At 46.9% G+C, this 14,909-nt stretch overlaps 1 protein-coding gene across 1 annotated transcript in view; it reads right to left on the bottom strand.

The window, feature by feature from the left end:
• Positions 1-597, bottom strand: part of LOC142254427 (protein-glutamine gamma-glutamyltransferase 5-like) — a 63,966-nt gene extending 63,369 nt beyond the window's left edge. The window contains exon 1 of the mRNA XM_075325473.1: positions 563-597. Coding sequence (XP_075181588.1) covers positions 563-581 — 19 coding nt within the window. The 5' untranslated portion in view covers positions 582-597. The remainder of the gene's footprint in view (positions 1-562) is intronic.
• Positions 598-14,909: the final 14,312 nt, after the last annotated feature.

The following is a 14,909-nucleotide window of genomic DNA, read 5'->3' as shown; positions in this document are numbered from 1 at the left end:
ATCACAGATGAGGATTCTTTACTGTACGAGCAGTGAGACTATGGAACTCTCTGCCGTATGATGTTGTAATGAGGGATTCACTAGTAAAATTTAAGCAGAACCTGAATGCATTTCTTGAAAAATATAATATTACCAGTTATGTGTATTAGATTTTATGACAGGGTGTTGATCCAGGGAACTAGTCTGATTGCCGTATGTGGAGTCAGGAAGGAATTTTTTTCCCCATTGGAGCTTATTTGACACATTGGGGTTTTTTTTGCCTTCCTCTGGATCAACATGTTAGGCTACAGGTTGAACTAGATAGACTTAGAGTCTCCCTTCAACCTTAAAAACTATGAAACTATGAAACTACATACATAACAGATTTCTGATCATATGCAAATCCACGTCCAAGTATGTTGGGATTATATATATACATTTGAACAATATATAGTAACATATACATTGCACATATAATAGCGCGCTCTTCCTATGGTTACTTATTATTAATGCAAAAAATGAAAATGGCATCATATGGTTGTCTGCCAATGAGTCACGAACACATAGAACTCCTCTACTGTACCTGGTTGGGTGTTTGCCATTGTCTTCTTCTTATACCATCTAAAAAAATTGTTTAAAAGAACAGAGAGTCCTCAGTGGTTGATACCTTTTAATGGCTAACTGAAAAGATGGTAATAATTGCAAGCTTTCGAGACTACTCAGGTCTCTTCATCAGGCATGGTATAACACAAAATCTGAAGAGTCACATATTTATACACAACAGGACTTAGAATTTTTTTTTTTTTTTTTTTTTTTTTTTTTTTTTTTTTTTTTTTTTTTTTTTTTACTGCACTATTCTAAGTCCTGTTGTGTATAAATATGTGACTCTTCAGATTTTGTGTTATACCATGCCTGATGAAGAGACCTGAGTAGTCTCGAAAGCTTGCAATTATTACCATCTTTTCAGTTAGCCATTAAAAGGTATCAACCACTGAGGACTCTCTGTTCTTTTAAACAATTTTTTTATCTCTACTGGCTAACACGGTACAAAGATATATTTTACTTGTATCTTATACCATCTGTACTTCTAGCAGATGTGGTCACGGACAGTGGAGTTTAGCATTTTTATACTCCCTGAACTCTTGGGTGTGACTTTTAACCAACTTTGTCTATCTCATCACTAAATTCCTTGTAACTGATTTGCTAATTCAGGTCTCTCTATCTACATCAGTACTTCTCTATATATTACAGTGAAAAGCAAAGACACATTGTAGCTGTTTAATATGCCGAAATTACTGTTGTTATTATTATAATAATTATTAATAATAATAATCTAATATATAAAGCTGAGTGTATGTATGTATGTATGTGTGTGTGTGTGTGCGTGTGTCTGCTAAAGGAATCTGCACCATCGCATTTACAATCACAAAATTTTGCACAGATGCTTCATGTGACTCAGGGAACGTCATAGACTATGTTTTAATGGGAAAATTTAACCCCACGCTTTACAGTTACTCTCCCAAAACCTGCCTCCATTAAAATCAATGGAGCTGTGAGCTATTAGGTTATTAACCCCTTCAGCCCCGGGACACTTTCCGTTTTTGCGTTTTTGTTTTTTGCTCCCCTTCTTCCGAGAGCCGTAACTTTTTTATTTTTCCGTCAATCTTGCCATATGAGGGCTTGTTTTTTGCGGGACAAGTTGAACTTTTAAATGAAACCATAAGTTTTACCATATGGTGTACTGGAAAGCAGCAAAAAATTCCAAGTGTGGAAAAATTGCAAAAAAAGTGTGATGGCACAATAGTTTTTGGGATGTTTTATTCACGGTGTTCACTATATGGTAAAACTGATGTGTGGGTATGATACCTGAGGTCGGTGCGAGTTTGTAGACACCAAACATGTATAGGTTTACTTGTATCTAAGGGGTTAAAAAAAATTCACAAGTTTGTCCAATAAAAGTGGCGCACGTTTTGCGCCATTTTCCGAAACACGTAGCGTTCTTATTTTTTGGGATCTATGGCTCAGTGGTGGCTTATTTTTTGCGTCTCGAGCTGATGTTTCTAATGGTAGCATTTTTGCGCAGATGCTATGTTTTGATCGCCTGTTATTGCATTTTGCGTAAAACTTGCGGCGACCAAAAAACGTAATTTTGGCATTTGGAATTTTTTTGCCACTACGCCGTTTACCAATCAGATTAATTGATTTTATATTTTGATAGATCGGGCATTTCTGAACGCGGCGATACCAAATATGTGTATATTTATTTATTTTTTAACCCTTTCATTTTCAATGGGGGGAAAGGGGGGTGATTTGAACTTTTAGGTTTTTTGTTTTTTTTTAAATTTTTTAAAACTTTTTTTTTACTTTTTTTACTAGTCCCCCTAGGGGGCTATAGCGATCAGCAATCCGATTACTGATCGCTATCTGCTGATCACAGCTAGACCGCTGTAAACAGCAGAAATAGTCACTTTCTTTTTTCCTCTGCTCCGTGCCGAGGAAGAATGAAAGTGAAACTTCGTAGCACCAGGCGTCATCACATGACCCTGTGCTACGATGGCAACCACCGAACGTCACGTGATCACTCACGTGACGTCCGAAAGGGGGCGGCAGTAAGTAAAAAACATGGCCGCACGCATATAGATCTCGCTGCCAGACTTTGGCAGCGAGATCTAAGGGGTTAATGTTCCGGGTGGAATGCGATTCCACTCGGAACATGTAGGCACACATGTCAGCTGTTGAAAACAGCTGATATGTGTGCCGATCCACGCCGCCTGCCCGCGGCAGGGGGCGGGGCTTACCGGGACACGATCCATGACGGAAAGATCCGTCCATGGTCGTGAAGGGGTTAATAGGAGCTGTGATTGGTTGCTATAGTAACAAAATAAATTGATAGTATAAGAAGCTTATGTGTGAGGTAATATGATGTGGGTGGAGAGACAGATAGATAGAGAGAGAGACAGAGACAGACAGACAGGGAAAGAGACAGAGAGACAGACAGTCAATGAGAAAGACAGACAGACAGGGGAAGAGACAGGCAGACAGGGAAAGAGACAGACAGAGAGACAGACAGGGAAAGAGACAGGCAGACAGGGAAAGAGACAGACAGAGGCAGACAGGGAAAGAGACACACTGACAGGGAAAGATACAGAGACAGGGAAAGAGACAGAGACAAGTAAAGAGACAGACAAGTTAAGAGACAGGGAAAGAGACAGAAAGACGGGAAAGAGACAGAGACAAGGAAAGAGACAAGGAACGAGACAGAGACAAGTAAAGAGACAGGGAAAGAGACATAGACAAGTAAAGAGACAGGGAAAGAGACAGAGACAAGTAAAGAGACAGGGAAAGAGACAGAGACAAGTAAAGAGACAGGGAAAGAGACAGACTGGGAATGAGACAGATGGGGAAAGAGACAGATGGGGAAAGAAACAGACAGGGAAAGAAACAGATGGGGAAAGAGACAGACCTGGAACAAGACAGACCTGGAACGAGACTGACACAGAGATAGAGAGAGACAGACAGACACAGAGTTAGAGAGAGAGACAGACAGAGAGACTGATACAAACACACAGACAGACAGAGACAGACAGAGACTGGGAGAGAGACAGTTACTATCCCGGGTAACGCCCGGGTACTACAGCTAATAATAATAGCAATAATACTAATACTACTACTACTACTACTACTACTAATAATAATAATAATAATAATAATAATAAAAAATTATACCATTGCAATATATGACCTACACCTAAATGTTAAGGGACTAGAGATGATCAAATTTATCCATAGAGAATCTACTTGAGGTCAAATTTCCCGATATTTGGAAGTCCCTGTTAATTCGAATAGTATGCAAACTTTATTTGTGAGTAGTGATGGGCAAACCCACAGATATCCAGTGGGTCCAAGCAATTTTTATTAATTTTCTTTTTAAAAACAGTTCCGGATTTCTGGCCAGACGCTGATCCCCATATAAATCTATGGGGACCAAAATCATGAGCTCTAAATAGGTGGAAGAAAGTGCTAGAGGGATTAGAACAGGCGCATTATACTTATCAGTCTCCACGCAGCTGTCACACTACTTCTAGGGCCGCTCATTAACCCTCATACATATTCACTGCTTTCCTGGGCCACCAGCAGTCGCGGCGTCTGTGATTGGTTGCAGTCAGACTGCACCCCCAGCTTGTATGACAGCATGTCTGACTGTTTGCCTGGTGAGGTGAGGTCACTGAGTTCAGTTTACCTGCGGTCACAGATGGGGTATCGCAGGAACCTCCAGCTATGACCACAGATAAACTGTGTGACATCACCGCTCATCGCTGCGGCTCAATCATTCTCTGCCTGAATCCCACAACATAGGGACATACTCTGTGCCCACCCACTGTGATTTCAGTTTGTATGTAGCAGAGCTGGGATCATCCTGTGACCTCATATGTATTAAATCAGACATGGGTGTTTGAGGTTAATAAATTGGTGAAAGATGGGTTTTTTTTTGTATTTATTTGAAATAAAGGATTTTTTGGTGTTTGGGTTTATTTCTTTTCACTTACAAATTAGTAATGGGGCGTCTCATAGAGACTTCCCATTACTAATAAAGGGCTAAGTGGCAGCTGTGAGCTGTCATTAAACCCTTATTACCCCAATTGCACTACCAGTGCAACTGGCATGAAAGAAGAAAGGATGTCCAGCTCTTCAGGCAGAGAAAACCAAGGTCTTTATTTCATCATTGCAGATACAACGAATGACATGACCAGCACTACGCGTTTCAGGTGAAACACTCACCCTTAATCATGATGCTGGAGAGACGGCGCTACAGGGTTTATATGCAAATACCAATTGGTAAAACAGGTGTTTAAGTCACTTGAGCACCTTACATGCTTGAAAATAAGGCTTCCATAAGAATTATTTTATAAATATAATACAAGTTTTCAGATTTCTGGACTAGGTTAAAAATATAAATTCTGGGCATATTGAAACATGCATGAATGGCTGTAGTCAATGCTTGGATAAAGCAAAACTACTTTTTGGTGCCACAGACACGAATGCACCTGCTATTATTACACCAAGTGATGAATCTGTGAAAATACTGCAAAAACTAGCAGAAAAAGAAAATAGAATTTGGTGGAATGTAACCACCTTAAAAAACTATGTTGAAAAATCCATTATTCCAAGGGGCTTACGCCTGAAAAAAATTCCCAATACAATTTATTCTGAAAGCTTTGTCTCTAAATGGAATGATATGCTATCCTTGCGTTCCCTGAAACTTATGGGCTTAATCATTGAACATGAAGAAATTACACTTAAAGAAACCCAGACAAATCTGGATGAAGCAAAATCCACATTGAAACCCATTACCTCTGAAGAAGATTATCTGGAAACCATTAACCGCACACAAGCATCGGTCGATAAAATTGAATTAAGTATTATGGACATGAAAATACGCAAACTAAATAGGGACTTACACGACTATTCATCCAACCAAGTGTATGAATGGGGCAGATGGGAAAATGCCAACAGATGGAAAAGTCCGCGCTCCATACTAAAAATTCCCAAAATGAAATCCAAAGTCTCATTTGGCTCCTCTGATCTGGACACTTCTATGGGATATACTACAGATGAATCATCTGTCGAACCAACATTTCAACCTTCAAAAAACTACTACAAAAAAACAGAAAAACTTCAAAAGAAATGTAGAAGAGGAGGTAGTAAGCATAAATCCAAAAGGTTATGCCCTACGTCCCAAAAGGACTAAAGGGGGCTTTACACGCTACGACATCGCTAATGTGAACTCGTTGGGGTCACGGAATTGGTGACGTACATCCGGCCGCATTAGCGATGTTGCTGCGTGTGACACCGATGAGCGATTTTGCATTGTTACAAAAACGTACAAAATCGCTCATCGGTGACATGGGGGTCCAGTCTCAAAAATCGTTACTGCAGCAGTAACGAGGTTGTTCCTCTTTCCTGCGGCAGCATACATCGCTGCGTGTGACGCCGCAGGAACGAGGAAGCTCCCCTACCTGCCTCCTGGCCGCTATGTGGAAGGAAGGAGGTGGGCGGGATGTTACGTCCCGCTCAGCTCCGCCCCTCCGCTGCTATTGGGCGGCCGCTCAGTGACATCGCTGTGAAGCCGCACGGACCGCCCCCTTAGAAAGGAGGCGGTTCGCCGGTCACAGCGACGTCACCGGGCAAGTAAGTATGTGTGACGGCTCTGGGCGATGTGTGGCACGGGCAGCGATTTGCCCGTGTCGCTCAACATATGGGGGCGGGTACCCACGCTAGTGATATCGGGACCGATATCGCAGCGTGTAAAGTGGCCTTTAGATTCTAATGTGAATTTTGATGTCATCAATTTGTCCTCATATAATGTATCAGAAACACAGAGAGCACTTCTTGCCTTAGGTTTAAATTTTGCACCAACGAATAATTTTGACTTGTTTGGTACACTGTGTGACATCAACAAATTTGTTTGCAATGTTGTAGTAAAGAAACATTTCTGCGAGGGAGTTAATGCACAATTAAATACTGACAGGGTTAAGCATGAAAATGTGTATGTAAATCTTAGGGTGGCTTTGCACGTTGCGACATTGCACGTGCGATGTCAGTGGGGTCAAATCGAAAGTGACGCACATCCGCCGTCGCAGTCGATATCGCAACGTGTAAAACCTTTTTGATACGATGAACGAGCGCAAAAGCGTCGTTATCGTATCATCGCTGCAGCCTCCGACATTTCCATAATGCCGGTGCAGCGACAGGTGCGATGTTGTTCCTCGCTCCTGCGGCAGCGCACATCGCTGTGTGTGAAGCCGCAGGAGCGAGGAACTTCACCTTACCTGCCGCCGGCTGCAATGAGAAGGACGGAGGTGGGCGGGATGTTTACATCCTGCTCATCTCCGCCCCTCCACTTCAATTGGCCGCCTGCCGTGTGACGTCGCTGTGACGCCGCACGACCCGCCCCCTTAGGAAGGAGGCGGGTCGCCGGCCAGAGGGACGTCGCACGGCAGGTATGTGCGTGTGAAACTGCCGTAGCGATAATAATCGCTACGGCAGCTTTCACTAGATATTGCACGTGCGACATTGTTACCGATGTCGCAGCGTGCAAAGCCCGCCTAAATTTTAAAGAACAACTTGCATTACTAACATTGGAAGAATTGGGTAATCAACACAGATTAGACTCCCCCATCAGTAGTAATATTGCAGTCCGAATTCCTAATTTGGATTTCTATCCATTAAATGAAAGATGTGAAGCCATAATAGACTTTCAAAAAAACATGGAGAGGGACCTGACATTGTTGTACGATTCCGGTAAAAATAACAATCTCAGTAACCTGAATGCCCAGCAGAGGGAGGCACTTCGTCAATTAGAAAAAAATCTTAACATCATTATTAAAAAATCTGACAAAGGGGGATCGGTGGTAATAATGGACAGGGCTGATTATATCAATTGGATGCATCTTTTATTATCAGACACCAATACATATGTCCCTGCTGCCACCGATCCCACCACTACCATCAATAAAAAAATCCACAAATTGATAAGTGAGGGGGCCTCCCTTAACTGCTACAGTAAAAAACATGCAGAGTACCTCAAAATTGACACCCCTAAAATACCCATTCTTTATGGGCTACCTAAAACGCATAAAGGGGAAAATCCACCCCCCATAGAGTCGGGCATTGGCTCGGCGGGCGAGAGGCTTGGGCAATGGATTGATTCTGTGTTGCAGCCTCTGGCCCGTCGTGTCCCAGGATATCTTAGAGACACTATTAGTGTCTTGGATGAAATTAATAACACCAAATGGCAAAATGGTTATGGCTGGATAACAGCAGATGTCATCTCTCTTTACACTTCAATACCCCAGCAAGTAGCAGTAATGGCAGTTCAACATCACTTAATGAAATATTCAAATTTTGACAATGAAAAAATTATGTTCATATTAGAAACCATCAGGTTTCTCATGGCAAATAATTATTTCTTATTTGACTCTAAATTTTTCATTAAAAAAACTGGAGTATCCATGGGTGCCAAATACTCCCCGTCAGTCGCAAATTTAGTTATGAGTTGGTGGGAAGAGATATACATCTATAGCGATGACAATCCATTTGTGGAGTGTGTGGTCTGGTACGGGAGATTCATCGATGACGTCCTCCTGGTGTGGGCAGGCGGTGGATCTCTCGTATCGGACCTCACTACTTACAGTGCCTACAAGTAGTATTCAACCCCCTGCAGATTTAGCAGGTTTACACATTCGGAATTAACTTGGCATTGTGACATTTGGACTGTAGATCAGCCTGGAAGTGTGAAATGCAGCAAAAAAGAATGTTATTTCTTTTTTTTTTTTTTAAATTGTGAAAAGTTTATTCAGAGGGTCATTTATTATTCAACCCCTCAATCCACCACAATTCTGTTTGGTTCCCCTAAAGTATTAAGAAGTATTTCAGGCACAAAGAACAATGAGCTTCACATGTTTGGATTAATTATCTCTTTTTCCAGCCTTTTCTGAGTAATTAAGACCCTCCCCAAACTTGTGAACAGCACTCATACTTGGTCAACATGGGAAAGACAAAGGAGCATTCCAAGGCCATCAGAGACAAGATCGTGGAGGGTCACAAGGCTGGCAAGGGGTACAAAACCCTTTCCAAGGAGTTGGGCCTACCTGTCTCCACTGTTGGGAGCATCATCCGGAAGTGGAAGGCTTATGGAACTACTGTTAGCCTTCCACAGCCTGGAAAGCCTTTGAAAGTTTCCACCCGTGCCGAGGCCAGGCTTGTCCGAAGAGTCAAGGCTAACCCAAGGACAACAAGGAAGGAGCTCCGGGAAGATCTCATGGCAGTGGGGACATTGGTTTCAGTCAATACCATAAGTAACATACTCCACTGCAATGGTCTCCGTTCCAGACGAGCCCGTAAAGTACCTTTACTTTCAAAGCGTCATGTCAAGGCTCCTCTACAGTTTGCTCATGATCACTTGGAGGACTCTGAGACAGACTGGTTCAAGGTTCTCTGGTCTGATGAGACTAAGATCGAGATCTTTGGTGCCAACCACACACGTGACGTTTGGAGACTGGATGGCACTGCATACGACCCTAAGAATACCATCCCTACAGTCAAGCATGGTGGTGGCAGCATCATGCTGTGGGGCTGTTTCTCAGCCAAGGGGCCTGGCCATCTAGTCCGCATCCATGGGAAGATGGATAGCACGGCCTACCTGGAGATTTTGGCCAAGAACCTCCACCCCTCCATCAAGGATCTTAAGATGGGTCGTCATTTCATCTTCCAACAAGACAACGACCCAAAGCACACAACGAAGAAAACCAAGGCCTGGTTCAAGAGGGAAAAAATCAAGGTGTTGCAGTGGCCTAGTCAGTCTCCTGACCTTAACCCAATTGAAAACTTGTGGAAGGAGCTCAAGATTAAAGTCCACATGAGACACCCAAAGAACCTAGATAACTTGGAGAAGATCTGCATGGAGGAGTGGGCCAAGATAACTCCAGAGACCTGTGCCGGCCTGATCAGGTCTTATAAAAGACGATTATTAGCTGTAATTGCAAACAAGGGTTATTCCACAAAATATTAAACCTAGGGGTTGAATAATAATTGACCCACACTTTTATGTTGAAAATTTATTAAAAATTAACTGAGCAACATAATTTGTTGGTTTGTAAGATTTATGCATCTGTTAATAAATCCTGCTCTTGTTTGAAGTTTGCAGGCTCTAACTTATTTGCATCTTATCAAACCTGCTAAATCTGCAGGGGGTTGAATACTACTTGTAGGCACTGTACATAAATAACAACCCTCTAAACCTAAAGTGCAAGGTGGAATTTCAGCAACGCACTGTGGAGTTCCTCGATTTGCGAATGACGGGCTCAAACAATGGGCATATTGAAACATGCACCCACAGAAAAAAAGTATCAGGAAACACAATCTTGCATGCAGCCAGGGCCGTATTTACCATTAGGCACCCGTGGTCCCGTGCCTGGGGCGGCAGGATGCAGGGGGGCGGCACCTTCTAGCAGTAAAAAAAAAAAATGTTTGTTTTTTTTTACACATTCATTAAATCTGCTGTATCTTCGGAGGGGCGAGGGGGGAGAGGCGCACCTTTATTTATTTGTATCCGCGTCAATTAAGACGCGAATGCAGGCAAACTGTGGCGGCCTGGCACAGAGAGCTGATTGACCCCGGTACTGCCGGCGCCTGCACTTCCGGGGTCACAGGCGCGCCAATCAGCTCCTTCCTCTGTGCTGCGTCCAATGCTGTGTGGATTTCACATGCAGAGCTCACAGCAGGACGCCGCAGAGGATGCCGCGATGGAAGCCGGTGTCAGAAGAGGATACTCACGTGAGCCAGGAAGATGACGGCGGGCCCTGGAGCAGGTAAGTGCTCGCAGAGCTGAAGATTCATAAGGAGCGTGGGGGTGTCTCTAATGCAGACTGGAGATCTGCGTATGGGGTGGGAGGAGAGAGGCTGATACTGGGGGAGACTTGGGGAAGAGAAGCTGATACTGGGGGAGGCTGGGAGGAGAGAGTCTGATGCTGGGGGAGGCTGATGTTGCGGAAGGCTGGGAGGGGGGAGGCTGACGCTGGGGGAGGCTGGGAGGAGGGAGGCTGATGCTGAGGGAGGCTGATGCTGGGGGAGGCTGGGAGGAGAGAGGCTGATGCTGGGGGAGGCTGATGCTGGGGGAGGCTGGGAGGAGGGAGGCTGGTGCTGGGGGAGGCTGGGAGGAGGGAGGCTGATACTGGGGGAGGCTGGGAGGGGGGAGGCTGATACTGGGGGAGGCTGGGAGGGGGGAAGCTGATGCTGGGGGAGGCTGATGCTGGGGGAGGCTAGGAGGGGGGAGGCTGATGCTGGGGGAGGCTAGGAGGGGGGAGGCTGATGCTGGGGGAGGCTGGAAGGAGGGAGGCTGATGCTGGGGGAGGCTGATGCTGGGGGAGGCTGGGAGGAGGGAGGCTGATGCTGGGGGAGGCTGGGAGGAGGGAGGCTGATGCTGGGGGAGGCTGGGAGGAGGGAGGCTGATGCTGGGGGAGGCTGGGAGGAGGGAGGCTGATGCTGGGGGAGGCTGGGAGGAGAGAGGCTGATGCTGGTAGAGGCTGGGAGGAGAGAGGCTGATGCTGGGGGAGGCTGGGAGGAAAGAGGCTGATGCTGCGGGAGGCTCGGAGGAGAGAGGCTGATGCTGAGGGAGGCTGACGCTGGGGGAGGTTGGGAGGAGAGAGGCTGATGCTGGGGGAGGCTAGGAGGGGGAGGCTGATGCTGGGGGAGGCTGATGCTGGGGGAGGCTGGGAGGAGGGAGGCTGATGCTGAAGGAGGCTGATGCTGGGGGAGGCTGGGAGGAGAGAGGCTGATGCTGGGGGAGGCTGATGCTGGGGGAGGAAGATGCTGGGGGAGGCTGGGAGGGGGAGGCTGATGCTGGGGGAGGCTGGGAGGAGAGAGGCTGATGCTGGGGGAGGCTGGGAGAAGAGAGGCTGATGCTGGGGGAGGCTGATGCTGGGGGAGGCTGGGAGAAGAGAAGCTGATGCTGGGGGAGGCTGATACTGGGAGAGGCTGGGAGGGGGGAGGCTGATGCTGGAGGAGGCTGGGAGGGTGGAGGTTAAGGCTGGGGGGCTGATGCTGGGGGAGGCTTGGAGGAGTGAGGCTGATGCTGGGGGCAGAGAGGCTGATGCTGGAGGAAGCGAGGCTGATGCTGGGGGAAGCGAGGCTGATGCTGGGGGAAGCTGGGGGAGAGAGGCTGATGCTGGGGGAAGCTGGGGGAGAGAGGCTGATGCTGGGGGAAGCTGGGGGAGAGAGGCTGAAGCTGGGGGAGGCTGGGGGAGAGAGGCTGATGCTGGGGGACGCTGGGGGGAGAGAGGTTGATGCTGGGGGGGCTGGGGGGAGAGCGGCTGCTGCTGGGGGAATGGGAGAGAGGGGCCAATCCTAGAGACAGAGGACAAGGGTTGAGGGATAGTGCAATGACAAAATCGATGGGGGGGAAGCGTAAGGACTCAGAATGAGAGGGGGGCAGCATTGGGAGCTCATTATGGAGAAGGGGCAGCATGTGTGGGCTCAGTATGGAGTGGAGCAATGTAGGGGAGTCAATATCAAGAGTGGGGTAGTGTGTGTGTGTGTGTGTGTGTGGGAGGGGTGTCTCAGCATAAGCGTTAGTGTGGTGGTCTTAGTATGATGAATGGGGCAGCATGGAGGTGTCATTATGGAAAAGAGGAAGGCAGCATTAGGAGCTCATGGAGAGGGGAAGCATGCATGGGACATTGTGAGGAGGGGGCAGCATGCATGGGACATTGTGAGGAGGGAACAGCATGCATGGGAAACTGTGAGGAGGGAGCAGCATGCATGAGACATTGTGAGGAGGGGCAGCATGCATGGGACATTGTGAGGGGGGACAGCATGCATGGGACATTGTGAGGAGGGAGCAGCATGCATGGGACACTGTGAGGAGGGGGCAGCATGCATGGGACATTGTGAGGAGGGGGCAGCATGCATGGGACACTGTGAGGAGGGAGCAGCATGCATGGGACACTGTGAGGAGGGGGAAGCATGCATGGGACATTGTGAGGACGGGGAAGCATGCATGGGACATTGTGAGGAGGGGGAAGCACGCATGGGACATTGTGAGGAGGGGGAAGCACGCATGGGACATTGTGAGGAGGGGGCAGCATGCATGGGACATTGTGATGAGGGGGCAGCATGCATGGGACATTGTGAGGAGGGGGCAGCATGCATGGGACATTGTGAGGAGAGGGCAGCATGCATGGGACATTGTGAGAAGGGGGCAGAATGCATGGGACTTTGTGAGGAGGGAGCAGCATGCATGGGACATTGTGAGGAGGGGGCAGCATGCATGGGACATTGTGAGGAGGGGGCAGCATGCATGGGACATTGTGAGGAGGGGGCAGCATGCATGGGACATTGTGAGGAGGGGGCAGCATGCATGGGACACTGTGAGGAAGGGGCAGCATGCATGGGACATTGGGAGGAGGGGGCAGCATGCATGGGACATTGTGAGGAGGGGGCAGCATGCATGGAACATTGTGAGGAGGGGGCAGCATGCATGGGACATTGTGAGGAGGGGGCAGCATGCATGGGATATTGTGAGGAGGGGTCAGCATGCATGGGACATTGTGAGGAGGGGGCAGCATGCATGGGACACTGTGAGGAGGGGGCAGAATGCATGGGACTTTGTGAGGAGGGAGCAGCATGCATGGGACACTGTGAGGAGGGGGCAGCATGCATGGGACACTGTGAGGAGGGGGCAGCATGCATGGGACATTGTGAGGAGGGGCAGCATGCATGGGACATTGTGAGGAGGGGGCAGCATGCATGGGACACTGTGAGGAGGGGGCAGCATGCATGGGACATTGTGAGGAGGGGGCAGCATGCATGGGACACTGTGAGGAGGGGGCAGCATGCATGGGACATTGTGAGGAGGGGGCAGCATGCATGGGACACTGTGAGGAGGGGGCAGCATGCATGGGACATTGTGAGGAGGGGGCAGCATGCATGGGACATTGTGAGGAGGGGGCAGCATGCATGGGACATTGTGAGGAGGGGGCAGCATGCATGGGACACTGTGAGGAGGGGGCAGCATGCATGGGACATTGTGAGGAGGGGGCAGCATGCATGGGACACTGTGAGGAGGGGGCAGCATGCATGGGACATTGTGAGGAGGGGGCAGCATGCATGGGACATTGTGAGGAGGGGGCAGCATGATGTGAGGTCAATGTGCAGATCATATTTCATAATTGAGGAAGGTGTGGTGGGTATAATTTATAAGGGAGGGCAGTGTGGTGTTTATTAGGGGCAGTCACAGTATATAAGTGGGGACGGTGTGGTGGGAATATTTTATACTCATGCTATGTTTTGATGTGCCCGTGGTGATCCCCATTGGGGGGGGGGGGGTCAGTGCCCTTCGTTTCTCATTGATACTTTTTCAAGTGTTTTACAGAGTAGATCTGCCTTAAACAGATGTCGTGTGCGAAAACTCAGTGTTACGTTGTCACTAAGGGGCGCGACCACTTAAAGTGCACGAAGGCAAAATACAGCCCTGCATGCAGCTAGCCATTACCCCTTACATACCATTAAGGCCATACCAGTAGGGGAAACCCAACGGGCATATAGAAATTGCAATTCACAAATAACTTTACAAACTGAAATAAATACAATTAATTCAAGACTCAAAAAAAGAGGCTATAAGAACTGGATGCTCAGTAGAGCACAAAAAATTGCAAAATTAAAAAATATTTCAACTAAAGCTCCCATCCAGATTTTATCCAAGAATCAACCGATTGCCATTCAGTCATTACCCTAGCACTACAATATAGCAATCAATTTGCAGATATACGAAAAATCTTTTTCCCCAATTTAAATATATTGAAAGCAGACAAAGTCTCGAAAAAAATTCTCGATAATAATTGCAGAGTGGTTGCTAAAAGAGCAACGTCCCTGGGTGATAAACTATCCCCAAGTGACATCAATAACAAAAAATCGAATCTTATAGGCACTAACTGGTTGTCCCTAAAAGGTTTTTACCAATGTGTGAGAAAACAATGCAAAACTATGTCCACTAACTCCCAAAAAAACTGTATCTTTTAATAACAACAACGCTGGCAGCAGCCATGCCATCAAAACCTTCATAAATTGCAGAAGTACATACATAGTTTACTTGGCAGAATGCACAACCTGCAAATTAAAATACATTGGGAGCACAAAACGGGAACTTCACATAGGCATAAAAGAACACTTATATGACATAACACATAAAAAAAACCTCCAGAGGCACTTCCCAGTTATCAAAACATTTCATTAATAAACATTATGGCAAAATTGACCCCTTACAGGTATACGGTATAGAAAAAATACACAAGTCGCACAGAGGGGGCAACATAGAAAAATTTCTGCGCAAAAGAGAAGTCTGGTGGATATTCAAACCTGGGAACCACTTTCCC

Source organism: Anomaloglossus baeobatrachus, chromosome 10 (genome assembly GCF_048569485.1).
Source record: "Anomaloglossus baeobatrachus isolate aAnoBae1 chromosome 10, aAnoBae1.hap1, whole genome shotgun sequence".
Lineage (NCBI taxonomy): Eukaryota > Metazoa > Chordata > Amphibia > Anura > Aromobatidae > Anomaloglossus > Anomaloglossus baeobatrachus.
This window is presented reverse-complemented; position numbering and strand designations above follow the sequence as displayed.